Source organism: Mycteria americana, chromosome 6 (assembly GCF_035582795.1).
Source record: "Mycteria americana isolate JAX WOST 10 ecotype Jacksonville Zoo and Gardens chromosome 6, USCA_MyAme_1.0, whole genome shotgun sequence".
NCBI classification, from domain to species: Eukaryota; Metazoa; Chordata; class Aves; order Ciconiiformes; family Ciconiidae; genus Mycteria; species Mycteria americana.
Genome location: NC_134370.1, coordinates 31,712,318 through 31,728,074, shown reverse-complemented (window position 1 = coordinate 31,728,074; position 15,757 = coordinate 31,712,318). Strand labels below are relative to the sequence as shown.

At 40.4% G+C, this 15,757-nt stretch overlaps 1 protein-coding gene and 1 long non-coding RNA gene across 3 annotated transcripts in view; both read left to right on the top strand.

Moving 5' to 3' along the window:
* LOC142411383 (uncharacterized) overlaps positions 1-11,828 on the top strand; it is a 32,378-nt gene extending 20,550 nt beyond the window's left edge. For both annotated transcript variants that reach the window (XR_012776175.1, XR_012776174.1), the window contains exon 5: positions 11,816-11,828. This is a non-coding gene — a long non-coding RNA (uncharacterized LOC142411383). The remainder of the gene's footprint in view (positions 1-11,815) is intronic.
* A 1-nt stretch (position 11,829) lies between these two features.
* Positions 11,830-14,476, top strand: GPRIN2 (G protein regulated inducer of neurite outgrowth 2). Its single transcript, XM_075505229.1, has one exon. It carries the CDS (start codon positions 11,833-11,835, stop codon positions 13,633-13,635), a length of 1,803 nt encoding a protein of 600 aa, XP_075361344.1. The 5' UTR covers positions 11,830-11,832; the 3' UTR covers positions 13,636-14,476.
* Positions 14,477-15,757: the final 1,281 nt, after the last annotated feature.

Below are 15,757 nucleotides of genomic sequence, written 5' to 3'. Positions count from 1 at the left end.
CTATGAAACACAATTAGATAGTCGTCTTTTTAGTCCTTTTCAATACTCACTTGACTATATGTGTGTAGCACCACTTATCCCTCTGGACAGAGATTGCTGGTTCTTTTCCAGCTTAAAGATATAGAAAAGACAGCTTGCAGTGTGAACTGAAGATTTAAATTTGTCACAGAATCTCTCTGCCAGAGGGATTTTCATGAAAAGTTCATCATAGTAAATAAAAGCTTGTAAGTGAATGCAGCACTGCAGGACAACATGGTCTGCAGTTGTGACAGCTCTGCTTATAAAGGTATAACGAATCTACTTATAATAACCCATTGCTACTTAATATACCATGCATATATAATATGTATGTTATTAGCATGCATATTATATATACAATAGATAGATATGACACCTAATTTGAGAAATTCTGTTAATACTGGTTTTATGTATTTGAAATCCTTAAGGTTACTCATCCTCACTTGATGCTGGGAAGCTGGAGGGAGGGGGTGCTTTAAACAGATGCTTCTGAGCCATGGACAGTGTCTGAACTTTACCAGTAATAAAAGTTTTCTGCAAGTGCAACAAGAATTTCACGCAGAGATGCTCTATTTATTTCTTTCAAACCAAATATTACAAAAGAAAGGCCAGAATGCATTCTTCTCAACGTCTTATATTTAATATCTTTCATTCAGGGATTTCAGAGTGCTCTGCAATCATGAATTAAGCCTTTAAACACCTACATCAGGGGCTTCTGCATCTAATCCCTGAGTCACAGATGAGTAAACTGAGTCACAAAGTGAATGACTTGCTCAAGGTCAGTGAGCACAGACAGAATTAGAAGGCAATTGTTTCCTCTTTCTAATTACTGAGCAATTGTTTTTTATAATCTGGAAGTCAGCCTTTTCCTACCACTGCTGAGAGCAACTTCTGGAGGTAGATGGATTGCCTTTTTGAATCTTTCTTTTCTCCAATGTTTTGTGTACAGTTCATAAACACTGTCATTTACATAAAAAAATAATTTTTTTTTTTAGCCCTTGTGTAGTGTTCAGTCACAGGGAAAAATAAGGGAACAAGAAATGAGGGTAAATTACTAGGTCTTGCTAGATAACTTACCAGGTTTTTTTAGGCAGGAAAGAGATTGAACAAATACATTTAGAAGAATGAACCATCTTTGATTGTTTTGGTGGGGCATCTTTCAATCTGTAAATATTGTCTTCCTTTATCCTAACAGAGATGTTTAGAGAGCTTCAGATTACCATTACTTTTGTTTATGTCACCATTATTCCTGTCTGATGCCCCTATAGGAATTGCCATCCTTCTATTAAGGATGATATGTGAACACGAAAAGCTGTTGTACTTGCGGCTATATCTCGTCAGTATTTTTAAGGCAGATTTGAGCTTGCTTTGTCTGCCACTGTAACTAGTTATAAAGCTTTGATCTCTGTCGGCATAACGCTGAGCCCAAGTGAGAGAGTTTTTCTGGGAGGCTGGGCATGTTAGAGGCTCAGCTCTGCACTTTTGGCCACCTCCTTCCAGTCAGCACAGAGCACACGCACACTAATTGTCCATCGACTTAGGGACACGGCGTAGTGGTGGACTTGGCAGTGTTAGGTTTACGGTTGGACTTGATGATCTGAAAGGTCTTTTCCAACCTATACGACTCTGTGATTCTGTGACTCACACAGATTGTGTGATGAGCTTTAGGTGTCAGATGCACGTTCACTTGTCAGGGTGGCGTATCTCATTACCCTTGTATTCAAAAGTAACTAGCTACAGTGCTGAATTCTGAAGTTAAAGCTAGGGTATCCATAGGGCAGGGAGGCTTAGCCAAGCTGAGTTCCTATCTTCCCTCTAACTGTTGCTATTAAGCTTTCAAGCAAACAGCAAAAATGATGATTTGAATACTTTCTACCAAAACACATGAATTTACAAGGAGATATTTTAATCACTTAGCCAGTTTGGGTGGAGTTTGTTGGACGTGCAAACTGCTGGCCTCTTGTGAAGATTGCATTAATATGTAGCTGTACTCCCTTGCTGTGAGATTGGAAGCAGGCTGTAAGCTGGCTTTTGGTTTTCTGTATGATTTTAAGTTCATGATGCTTCACAGGCAACTGTGATTCACAAAGTTTGCAGGCTTGGGCCTCTGATGGGTAGAGGCTTGCTGAGCAAGCTATAGCCATGTGTTTTTGCAGAGTTCCAGATCAATAGGTTTGCTTTGGGGGTAGTCTGTTCAGGACTGAAGAGTGGACCCAAAAAGGGAGCTCTGAGGAGGATGAGTCGTTCAATACCAGACTGACCCTGTCCCCCTCCAAATTGGTACATGTGATGGAATAGGATTTGATCCTCTGCTGTGAAGAGGAAAGGGTTCACTAGTGTCTGTCTCTCTGAAATAAATCAAATGTAGAGAGGTCACTGCAAATTTTGTGCATTAAAGATTAATTCCTAAAGAAATTATGAAATGTTTTTCTCCTAGGATTTTTGTACTGCCAGTGGATATCAGTAGCCAGCAATTCTTAACAGCATAAACCTGGCAGCTGAATTAACAGTTTCATTTTGCATAATTCTGTTCTGCTTAAACCAGAAAGGCAATTATATTAATGTACCACTTCTGTAGGCACACACTGTTCACTGTAAGCATGATTCTAGGTCAGTGTTGCCTGCTGTCATAATATTTGATGGTTTTGGTTGTTTTTGGTTTTTTTTTTAAAGCCCCAGCTGCTGAAAACAGCTGATTACATGACCATATCAGCATGTTTCATTTGTAATAAAGTTTTAAGTCTTCTGACTGAAGACACAAGCTTTAAAGACATGGGCTGTCAAATCCTAACAGTGAGCACCAAACATGATTGTACAATATCCCATACTTTAGCTCTGTCAGGTATATTGTAGGGCAGCTTGTACACTGAGGTAGGTCTGTGTGCACATGGAGACATAGTGGGAGTAATGTTTTGCTTATAATTTTCTCCTAAAAAAAGATCAAAATCCTAAGAGATCTTTGAAGTTGTTTCTGGACAGATGATTAAATAAAGAAAGCGGTGAAGAAGACGCATAGTTGCACGGTGCATCATGTGGTGCGTCAGGACTACACCCAACACATGCCTCCCTTGTGATAGAGTGCACCCCTCTCTGGTTTCCCAATAATTTATTTACAGCCCTGTGTGAATTGTCCTTCCTGGGAATTCAGTTAAAGTTGTCATTAAAACAGTCTCCTTTGGTTCATCCTTCTCAGGCTCTTCTCTTGTGGCACTTCTGATTTAACCTTTTTCATTTTAAAATTTACAATTCCCAGCTCTTCTTTCCTGGCTCAGACTCTAGCAGGGCTGTGGGCTGCGGGCTGCCCCTGCTGTTTCTTAAAAGCAAATGCTCATCCTCTTGCACGACTTTTCTTATGCTGTTGGGATAATTGTGGACATAATGGCGTTGTCATTCTGCCTTGAGGTCAATGTATCAGCAAATGTTCAAATCTATTCACTTTCTGACATGGGAGCTATTTTATTATCCCCTGGTGAGGTCACTGGTAACCAGGCTACCCATGGTAACTTCAGTGTTTGGGGGAAGAGGTCTCTGCTTGGGTCCTCAGTAAGGAGAAAGCTGAGGCTCGTTGATACGCAGTAAAAAGGGGACTCCCTCCTTTTCATCTTGTTGACAATCAGCGAAGATATGTCTGTCCAGTGTGCTCAGCTTCAGATGGGGAAAAGACAAAGTCTTTTAGAAAAGCCTGATAGACAAAGTGATAATTAACAAAAACAAAAGAAAAGCTATGACTAGTCAGCTTATACGTACGTAAAACACACACGATCTATGCTTTTGCTGTGCTGTGCACTGAGTGTCATAACTCTTCTGCTCTTGTGTTTTCTAGCCTGTCAAATGTACTCCTTTTCCTACAAGGGAATTATGGTCCTGGTGACATGCACCGCTGTCACCGGTGCTTCTAGTGGTGCAGAACTGAAAAATAATCCCATTCATTCGCATACACAGTATGCACTTGTCTGTTGTGTGCATCTGATGGTATTTGTAGATGCCCAGATCAGTCTGTCCTGTAGATCTGTCTGATACTTGGAAATATAAGATGACCAAAATATTTACAAGAGGGCATTAGCAGATTGAACTGAACAAGGCATAGTTAATTTATAATGCTATTCCAAAATGGAAAGCCTAAAGGAAGATGATGGATTAAAGGTTAAGTAATTGGGGTCTCAACCTGATTCTGTATTAATCTAGTTGCATTGATATAGTTGTATTTACAGAATTCAGAGAAATTCCTTGAAGTTCCCTGATGAGTGATGCCGTTTCCCCTATTGTAACTCCTCTATTTCTTCCTTTCCCTTATACCTCACCAAAATAAAATAACTATTAAAAACACCAAAAAACCCCTAATCCCACACACTTGAATCTCTAAGCTTTTTAGCATGGCTAATCCTGTTTTGCCAATGCCTTTCAAGTGGTTTGACTCCCCCCACCCAACAGTAGGTGTTACTGATTACTGTTAATGGACTGTTTCTTTCAAGGGAGTGTAGGTAGGGAGAGGCCATCAGGTCTCGTAATACTAGCATGTCAATCTTTTAGGTGCAGAACAGATCTTTTTTATCTTGTGCAAGTTAATGGTAATTCTCAATGTGGACAAGCAGGGACAAATTTTAGACATGGCCATACTCTATTTTTTAAATTTTGGTGCTATGAGCCTCTTTAAAATGAGTACAGCTCTAAAAGAAATTAATGCCATATTAGATGATGTTCCTTTGTACATCATTTTACCATGGTAAACGTCTATCTTAGAAGTTCAGTCATAGATGCCAATAAGGAAGAGACATGGCTTAAAATACCAGGCCTGAAGAGAACACGGCGTGAATATGCTGCATTGCTTCTGGTACCCAAGGTAACTTGGCTGTTTAGGCAGAAATTTAGTTATTTCTGTGTGTGCTGTCTTGTGTCCCAGGCAGGTGTCAGCAGTGCTCATGGCTAAGTGCCCCTTAGGTTGTAATTAAAGTTCTGTCATTTTAACCATAAACTGCTCTTGCCTTTTCAAATTTATAACCACCATGTTTGTAATAAGATTAAATAGAGTTAAGAACCTACATATAGCAGCCTTCTATTCAAGTAAGTCTCGTACGTTAATTAAAATCACACTATTCTCCTTGTATAAAACATACATGTGTTTGTCTTGGAGTTTGGTGCTATTGCAGAAATTCTGTGTTTGTCTTATGAAGCTGATTATTGTACAGGTTACCAACCCCTGATACACAGCGGGGCCAGAATGATGCAAATGATGGAGGGAATTCTGGGCAAAGACCTTGCAACCCCCTAACGCTGCACGTCTTCTCAAAAAGTGCTAGTGCTCGCCATGGAGGGTCCTGGTCAGTACCCAAAATTAACAGTCATCATCCAAAAATTTTGGTATGGATCAAACCACCTAACTCTTCCAAACTCTACACTTGCATATTAATGCTCTCACCTCTAAAACTGGCTCTGATTCTATCACTTATTTGGCAGTCAGATGCTGATTCTGAAAGCATAAAATGAAATATATGAAGAAAAAAAAAATTTTTATTTTGATTGTGTGATCAGCAAAGTGAAGAAGGGTGAAACAGCCTGCAGTCGCTATTACAAGTCTTGTTGATTTGTGGGTGGACCATTACAGTTATATAAAGCAAAAATAACCTGTGGAAAACTCAGAGAAATAAGTCTCTGGCATTGCATGTATTTTTCTAGTAAATAGTATTAAATTTTAAATGAAATTTCTCTGTCTCTTCCCAAATTCTGCCACTAACTAGTATTGTTTAATGTGTTAGGCGATTCATACTGCATCACAATATGTTTAGTTACTGTAGTAACAGAGTACTTATGAAAAAGCATAGTCAGTGTTGTGTAACTTGCCAAGTTATGGTGCAGATTTTTGCTTGAGACAGTAGTCAAAATAAAACATCCCTTCCTGGGATAAAGGATCCAGCAGCTGTGTTACTTTTATGCCATTTTGTAGTTTCTTTCTTTGCTTGTTGGAGGAAATGCAAGCATGGCTGGATTTCTTTTGTTATTAACGCATCGTCTTATGTTAATATCCCATGTTACTATCCTCGTTATGAAAGCTATCGTTTGTTTTGTGGATGTCTTGTTTATCATATCACTCTTTTGAAGCCTGCCAATGCAGGGAAGAAAGCAATCGCAAGCAAATACATAATGCAGGAGCTAAATGCGATCATATTGAAAAGTCATGTGGTATTATTATATTATATGAAAGCTTGCTCTATATATTGACATGATTGTAGGGAATTATTCCATTTTATATCCACTTGTGTTTGTTGTCAAAATTGTAATTAAAAGTACATGCATGGAATACAAAAATACTGAAGAATTTTGGAATCATAGTTAATTTATGAATGTCTTTCTATTGATAACATACATGATATTTAATATTCTGAGACTAAATTTACAAGTGCATTAAATAGGTCGCAACTTTAATCATAAGTCATAGCAAAATACACATTTGTTGCTTTAAAGTAGTTCAGTGGAATTAGTGAAAGCAGCCTAGATCCCCTCATAAGCTATCTGAAGCTAAGCCAAAAATAGTGGATGTTAATTCCATTTCTATCCTAATCCTTTCTCTGCTTTGTCTAACAATTTTCTATATATTCATAGCAGGGTATCTGCCTCAGAGTTCATGCTTTCTTGTTTGTTATTCAAGTGCAGATTTCCTTTGAATTTCCAAATGAAAATCTCTCAGATCAACTCAGAATCTACAATAGGTATTTTTGAATAAAATTACTTTCCTATAAATTATGTATTTACTTCTTAAAAAGGCAAAGTTAAGGAAAGCAGTCTTCTCTGCCCAACATGTGCAAAGAAGTTGTTTCAGGTCCCTAAGTACCCACTAAGTCAGCTGTGTTTATATCCACGTTTCACATGGGTAATCCATTCCTGATTAGCTGACTCACAAAATACACTGGCACTGCATGACTGTGAAATCAGAGAGGTTCCATGTTTTGGTTTGGGGGGTTTTTTTGGTTGTTTTTTTTTTTAAAAAGTTTGTCACGCCATTCTTGGTACCCGCCCTGGCCCCTCGCTGGTATATGTGTTGGTATAACCATCCAGACACTTCTGCTTCCTGCCCCTTCTCAGAAGTCATCAGCTGGATGCAGTCTGCATGAGCTCATGTGGGCAGTACAGCACCTCTAGCGTGTGTACATGCAGTGTTGTGTCTCTTCTGTAGGGATGTAAAGGTACATGTAAGAATTTCTGTGAACCCTGGGGAACCAGTGCCAGCACTGCACGGGTGAAATGTAGAGTTTGGGAAGGTGGATATGGGGTTACATGCCATTTCCAAAGTCTTAGGAAGAAGGGCACCGCATGTGCAGGTTTGCTCTGAGTTTATGCCACTAGTAAGTTTGCATTTGTGCAGAGGGGAGTGTCCTTCCGTTTCCTCCCTGTGCTGACATTAGTGATTGGTGTGGCTGGATTGATGATCTGATATAGTGAGAGCTAAGCTAGTTTAAAAAAAAAAAATTAGGGTCAGCAAGCTGATGTGGTTTGTGGCACACCTGCATGCTCACTTATGCTACTGTGAAATGCTGTGGCAACATTTGGCTGCAGCAGAGGTGAGGAAAGGCCAGGTCTACCAGACATTGATTTGTTCTGCAGCTGTCACCCTCCATGCAGAGCTCTGCGTGCGCAAGTCTGGCTCAGGGCCCTGCCTCTGCCAGGTGGGCAAAATGTGCTGGTTGTGTAAGGGCTCATAGGTCTTTCCAGAGGGGGGAAAAGGAGCAGGGAATGGAGGGAGAAAGCAATAGGTGGCCTATAAATGGGGAAGTGTTCAGGCTGTCTGGGAAAACACAACTTTGGGTTTCAACACAATGGGAAAGTGCATTATTCTAAGTGAAGCTGATCCATCTTGTTTGAATGGGGCTTTGTTTTCTTTTTTTAATTGTTTTTTTCCCCATCCTTAACTATGTCCTAAAGTATCAGGTGAGATGCTGTTTTACTTAACCGGTAACTATTCCCATTGTTTTTAAGGTCCAAAAGTCATAGGATAATTGTTACAATTGTGCTAGCATGGAACACTGGTCTATCTGAGCAAAGAGGTTCAAATGCTGTTGATAGTTGCTGGTTATAATGTTATATATGTATTTGTACATGTGTAATATATGTGTTTGGTCTTGATTTCAGCTGCAGTTGGAGTCTATGTGGGTGGAGCAAAAATAAATTTCTTCAGAGTTCTCTTTGAAGGTTTCATTGCAAACATCACATGATGCTGTTTTCAGTGATATCAATATATTTGGACTGTTTCATTCATCTGAATGTGTTTCTCCACATTCAGGTGATTAATCAATCTCAAATTGCATCACTTCTTCCAGTTACAGAGGTTTCTGCAGCAATGCTACCCAAAGAAAGCAAATAGAGGTCTTGGTATCTGTGTATATATACATATTTGAACCTTGTAAACTTTGTGAGAGAGTTCTTCAAAGTTTGCACAGCCTTGTATCATCTGTAACAGGATATGTTCGAAGCTTCCTTTCACCTGAGACTCAGTATTTGTGACTGAGGATTTCCATTAGTAAATGTTGTTTCATCCCACTGTGTGTGTGAGCCTTTGCAGGTGTTATCTTTTAAAGAGATTAAATGTAAGGTCTTCACCTTGCAGACAGCTATGCTCTGGTATTTAATCCAATTGACTCCTTCGAACTCTATGTAGCAGACTATACCCATATGTGTAAGTGGCTGCAGGATAGATTACATGCTGGAGGAGATGAGTGAAGTGTTTTAAAACTGTCATTTTCCCAGTTCTTGCTTCTCTTCTAAGTGCTGAGATTTTGTGAGGGCTTTTGAAAAACATGCAGAAATACATTGATGGCCAGCCTGGCAAGAAGTGGTTGGCAGCTGCACTCAGCAGTGCCTCTAACCCAGGAATCTGAAATTCCATTCCTGGAAGAAAAGATGCTTTTGTGTTGTCCTTAGATGCCACCAGCCTGTGGAGTCCCACAGGCCAGAGAGGCTGCGTGGCATACAGAGCAGGCTTGGTGCCGGTGGAGTCTGTAATGAGTTTAACTTCTGACTGAACAAGCATGTATGAAGGAGGGGAAACTGCCTTTTTTCTGCACACAGTCCAAATTTGAGCGAGCCCTAATGCTAGAGGATGTTGCTGCCAATCGCAAGTCCCTACTACACAGCTCACACTGAGAAGCTTCTCAAAGAAGTGACTGCATATATTGTTATTTTTTAATGTTGTCTTGCTCAATTTAATTTCTTTATGGAAAACAGCCAATGCAAGTGGATTTCAGGTGATGGGAAAAGTGCAACCTGAGCTATTCGCTTGCCAAAGTTAACAACGAAAATGGAATTACAAGCGTAAGCACTGGTAACTGTCTGGATCAGCAGTAGAGCTTTTGGGTTGTGGATGGAGCAAAAGGCATGCTCTTTATCAGTTATGTTGGTAGATGACTCTTTGAGCCTGTAAATATCATATTAAAAGAATCACGTGTTAAAAGCTTCTCACTGAGAGGTTTGAATGTGAGCCCTTGCAGCCACTGGTCTCTTGGTGTTTTGAGTGAACTTTCCTCTTACATTTACGGAGTGCTTTTATCCACCATGTGTACATACCTTTCTTGTTCCATACATTGATACAGTTCACAAGAAATTGTGAAGGTTTCTTTAGGAGTCCTGCTAGGGAGGCAGAATGTACAGAGTGCATCTGAGGGAAAGTTCTCTCAAATGGGCACTTGTGGCTTCCGCTATACTTCTGCACAACAAATTACCCTGTAGTACGTGACCTGGAAGCAATGAATAAATGCTCTAGATTTTTCTGTTCAACAGAATGGGTTCTTTTAGGAAAGAGATATATTTATATGTATGTGTGTAGATAAATATAGATATATGAGCATATTAAAATAACTTAGTTATACAAATGTTGAAAGACCTCTGTGACACCAAGGGAATGTGAGTAGTCAATCAGTGGAAGATCTGATTCAATCAACAAAAATGGATCACTAAATCTGGCTAGATTCAAAATCTTCAATTACAACTTCTCTTAGATGTGGAAGTGCTAACATAAATGTTAACAACATATATAGGGTACTATACCAACCAGTAGAAACAAGTGTTTTCTAACAATAGAAGTGACTGAGTGCACTGGAAAAAGAACAGAAAAACCACAATACTTCGGTTAAAGATTTTCTTGTCTTGTTTGTACCCTGCTTCTGGTGCAGTGAGCATGTATTTTCCACAGCCAGTGTGAACTTGTGGATTCCTAAAGGTGATTGGCACAAGAAGCCCAAACCATGCACTGAAGCATGTACCCTTAACAGACTCTGCGCTGAGATGCAGACTTTCCATCCTAGGGGTGCTTCACCTCCAGCGTTTCACTGGATCCCTCTTTGCTGGCAACTCTTATCATGCCGGCGGTAAGCACAAGCTAGAAAGCCCACTGACCCTGTCGTGGGCCATGCTGCCCCAGGCTGCCCAGCATTACTTGTTCTGGCAACACTGGCACCGACTCCACAGGCCTGGCAGAGCTTATTTCCTTGGGTTTCACATGGTGTCTCCTCTGCCACAGGTGGTCAAAACAGTTTTGTCCACACCTGCTGTATGTTTGTGTGGCCTCTGGGAAAACAGTTGACTAAAATAGTGATGATCTTGTGAAATGAAATCAGAAGAAGCTTGTTAGGAAGGGTAAGGGAAAAAGGGAGAACTTGTCCAGTTGTTGAGGCTTTGCTAATGTTTGAAAGCTCCAGCAGTGATTGGATAACTTCTGAAATAACAGTGGCAAGAGACTAAAAGCTGAACAATTTTTTGTTTTGACAATACAGCTAACATTGTTGGTTTAATGAACACTGTGGCGAAAAGCTATCTTGTTGTCGCGGTTTAGCTTTGGTTGGCAGCTGAGCACCACAGAGCTGCTTGCTCACCCTCCCCCCCCTGTGGGATGGGGGAGAGAATTGGAAGAGTAAAAGTAAGAAAACTCATGGGTTGAGATAAGAACAGTTTAATAATTGGGAAAAAGGAAAAAAATATATACTAAGAATAATAAATTGTAATGAAAAGGAAAACAACAAAAGAGAGAGGAACAAAACCCAGGAAAAAAAGGAAAACAAATGATGCAGTCGCTCACCACCCACCGACCATTGCCCAGCCCGTCCCCGAGCAGCGATTGCTGCCCCCCGGCCAGCTCCCCCCAGTTTCTATACTGAGCATGACGCCATATGGTATGGAATAGCCCTCTGGGCAGTTGGGGTCAGCTGTCCTGGCTGTGCCCCCTCCCAGCTTCTTGTGCCCCTGGCAGAGCACGGGAAGCTGAAAAGTCCTTGACTAGTTTAAACATTACTTAGCAACAACTAAAACATCAGTGTGTATCAACATTATTCTCATACTAAATCCAAAACCCAGCACCACATTAACTACTAGGAAGAAAATTAACCCTATCCCAGCTGAAACCAGGACACTTCTTAAAAAATACTTCTGTCTTTGCTTAAGTTATATGACATTTCTGGATGTCCCAAAAATGGCTCCAGTAAATTCAGGGGAGATGATACTTGGCAATGTTGAGATTGTTATTGTTAAAAGCTAGAAACCAAGAAGAATTATTTTCCCTTTGTGTTTTATGAAATGAAAAAAACCCCAGAATTTCAATAAATCCTGAATCTAATTCAGGGAAAAACCCTTTGTGGAAACTGAAAATGGAAACTGGCCAGTCTGAGTACACAGAGACTAAAGTATAGTGCTTTTATAAAAGTATTTGTGAACTGTGAAAAGCAAGAAGCCCAGGCAGAAGATCAATAAAGATTATAGTTTCCAGTGCATATATTTCCTTCTTAAATTGCTTCTTTTTCTTCTCCACCATTTCTTGCAGATATCTCTTTTTTTGCCATGTCAGCTGACAGCCACCAGCTCCACACTCATTCCTACCAGGATGCACTAAGTTCTGCTTGTCATGGTCTCTTGAATGTCAACAGTCACCCCCTGTCGAAGAGCTCCTCAAGTCTGGCCTATACTGGGCAATCAACTTTAGAGGAAAGGCAAAGCAACAAACACGAGCTGAAGAAAAGCCACAGTAGCACCATCTGCCATACCCTGGGAAACGAGAATGATGCCAGGAGTGTGCCGAGTCCTGGATGGTCCTTCTCGCAGCCTGGGGTGATGGGACTTGGATCAGTGATCCAAACCATAAGTGATCAGTCAGCCGATGACAATTCACAGAGCGGAACTAAGACTACAAACCATTTTCTTATCGCTGAACAGTACCCAGCATCCTGGGAAGTGGGGGATGCTAAGATGTGTGTAAAGAGCAGCACTGTTGAGAATGTTTCTTCAGCCTGCATTGTACACCAGCAAAGCATATGTGAAATGAAAGAACCAGGAACTGCCCTTCAGAGAAGCCACTCAGACCTAACTTGCAGTTGCAAACAGACTTATGTCACTCACATAGAAACCAGTGCTACTCACTCCAGTCTAAGCTCTTCTAGCTGCAACCATGGTCCACCAGTGGCTAGGATGTCTTTCCAACCACAGAGATATGGATCAGAACCAAATGAAAATACATCTCACTATCAAAACCTTGTGACTCATCTTCCAGTTCTACCTAGAGACCAAAAAGTACCCACAAATAGCTTCGACAGCGGTGGTATTCCACATAATACTACTGTTTACACAGATCCTGGAACATTTCACACTGCTGTTCTAGGACCCCACATGCCTGGAAATGGTTTCTCAAACAGGACAATGTTCAGTCAAACCACTGGGGTTATTCATGGTGGTCCGACTTACGGTACTATTCCAAACTCTGCATACTCGCCCATGGTGATGACAGTTCATAACAATTCTGCAGGGCCCTGTAATATAAGGCAGGACCCTTGTATGAAAGTAGGTGCCACTGTCCCTGCCTATTGCCATTCTTTGCCCATACCATCTATACAACTTGTTCCACGGTTGGTATGCTCAGTTAGCGAGTCAGGAAAAGAGCAGGCAGCACCTGGCTATTTTCATTCCTTTTCTACTTCAGACATTCTGACATATCCCAAGCTGGTGTCTTCAGTAAGTGAATCGGGCCTGGACGCCAAGAAAGTCCTGAAGTGCTGTAGCATTCCTGCAGAACAACTGCAACATGCTCAACACTGTGCTCAGCAGGAGAGAGCTCCTCCAGAAACAAAGGCTGCCTCTGTAGCCTTTAGTAGCCAGCAAGGTGCAGACATGGTAATGACAACTAAAGATATGTGGACTATGACCTCTATGAATGATTTAACCAAAGGACTGAAACCAGCTCTTGAGCGCAGAGATGCTGAGGTACAAACTCTTCCAACCATGGAATGCAAATCTGTGGCAACAAGCCCAGCGGCTGCAGCAGAAGGCCACTCGCATGTGTTCCCAGAGGTGAACCTGGAGCAAGACCTGGAGGCCCCCAAATCTCCAGTGCGTGAAGTGAGATGGGATGACGAAGGAATGACATGGGAAGTGTATGGGGCATCTGTGGATCCAGAAGTCCTTGGGTTAGCCATTCAAAAACATCTTGAGATTCAAATAGAACAATTCCAGACAGAGCCTGCTCAGCTGGCTGGGAAAAGTAATGAAGAGCCATCTTCTGATAAAATGGGGAAAAAAAGGCCATTCAGAACAATGATGCACTCCCTGAGATATCCGAGCTGTTGTGCTCGTTCCAGTACTGCAGTGGAGTGAGCACAGCTGTAGGACAGCTGTGCTGCTGATAAAGTGTAAATAAATGCCGACTCTTACGTGTTAATACAGAACATGTGGACAATCCACTTCAGGGTAAGTGGGAAAAGTTCAGTGACCATCAGATATACATCAAAGCAAGGAAGAACCCATGGCTGGGCCATATAACAGAGGACATAAGGTTGTACCTCCATCATGCCATCTGAATGCTCCTGACTGTATTTAATGTAGCACTGTTTTATTCTTCTATGTTAGTTTTAAATCATATTGTAAGGAATGAGACTTCTTTTCTAAATAATGCATCTTTTTAAAATAGTGATGGATTTTTTTTCTGTATTTTAATAATTTAGGGTTAGAAAATGATGCTTTAATCAAAGTTCTTAGCTTTTAATCCTACTCCCTTAAATTGTTTTGGGAGCTACTTTGCTGTTAATTTATAATAATGCTGACTATAAACCCACTTTAACAGTACACAAAATGACAAACTAGTGTAATGCTAGATGACAAAGAACTGTAACTTTTGCTACATAACTCTGTGAAGTAATTTTGATATTGCTAGTCTGAACTTTTCCCTTTGCAAACTGACGTACAGTTGGAGGATGCTCTGGCAACTTTCAAATTAGTTTGTAGTTATGCTGAATTACACTCTAAATATCCAGACCTGATGTTTACCAAGTGATTGACACAAATGTACAGTGTTACCAAAGATGACTCATGTAATGTGAATTACTTATTGAATGCTTGTTTATTAGAGACATGAAACAAAAGCTGTTCAGATTAGTCTGTCACACTGTCATACCCTGCAAATCACAAGCAGTTTTGTTTTGCTTATATTAAAGGTAATTTCTAGTGAGTTCTTTTTATGTGCATCTATCCTGAACAGTGGTTATTTTGTTGTTGCATAAACCACAGGCAACAGTTTGCATGTAACCTTCGCTCATCTTCTGTTCCCTGTCTGGTCCGACATCAAGTGTCTCCTGAAAGTGAGACTTTGTGTCCTCACCAAAGTACAGCTCTAACATTATTTGTTCTGAGTGCCTTGGTCATATGGGCAGCTTAAAGATTTCTTTTCTCCCAAAACCAACTTTGCAAACAATTTCCCAGTGAGAAATCTTTTATGATGCTGTAATGCAGCCATAGTGCAGGGCCTGTTTGAAGTGAAAGGTTTGTCAAGGAAGCTGAGACTATTATTTCCAGTGTCATATGTGGCCTTTGGTCAAAGTCTAAGATTCTTCAGGAAACTAGGAATGTGCAATATTTTTTGATGAAGAGAGAGGAAGAACATTCATTTCTGTGTCAAAGGAAAACTTGCAGTGTCAGAGAACTTACTGCTGTGGAATTATCCATTCTTCTTGAAATGTGTGTGGTTGTACTTTTGTTGTTTTGGTTTGGTTTTTGTCTCGGCTTCCTAAAACATTAAGTTAGCAGGATGTCTACATAATGTTCACCTAACATGTATACGAACAGGAGCCACTGGTGCTTAGGATGGTTTTAAAATTTCAGCTAGAAAATCCTTAAATATAGAACCTGCTAGCTGGAATGCGCTGTGATGCATTAATTTAATAACGTAGAGTAGTTCAAGATCAAATTTTCATTCCTGGACAAAGTGGAGTTAAACAGAGCTGGCTCCTGTGAAACTTGCTTTGAGTTCAGGAAGCTTCATTCAGGCCCTGGGACTTTGGCCTCAATAAAGTCTGAACTCAAAACGACTTTTATACAAACCAAGTCTGAAACCACTAGAATATGACACCTTACTCAGGATGCTGCTATAGCTGTAAGCATCCAAGTTTTGATAATTATCCTAGATGTTAAAGTTCCTTTTATTAAAGCTTTACTAGAAGTAAAGAAGTAATGAGTAACTAAAAAAAGTCACTTCCGCTGTTATTTAGCATTTAGCTAAACAGTTTCTGTACGGGCTTATTTTATGGTCTGGAGTATCATAAGCAGTACCAAACGTTGATTTCTTCCTTTCTTCAAATATTACACTTTGAGAATTTTAAGCACTATAATGGCCTAAAACCTTCTGTTGTCTGTTAGCTTGTCCTCGGGCGTGCAGGAGAATTACAGATTTGAACAGTTAAACTAAAGCTTTAAAATAGCAGCGGTACCTTGCTCCCATGACCAT

Bases quoted from the DNA above. Each gene is read 5' to 3' on its own strand.
- GPRIN2 (XM_075505229.1), top strand. From the start codon at position 11,833: ATGTCAGCTGACAGCCACCAGCTCCACACTCATTCCTACCAGGATGCA.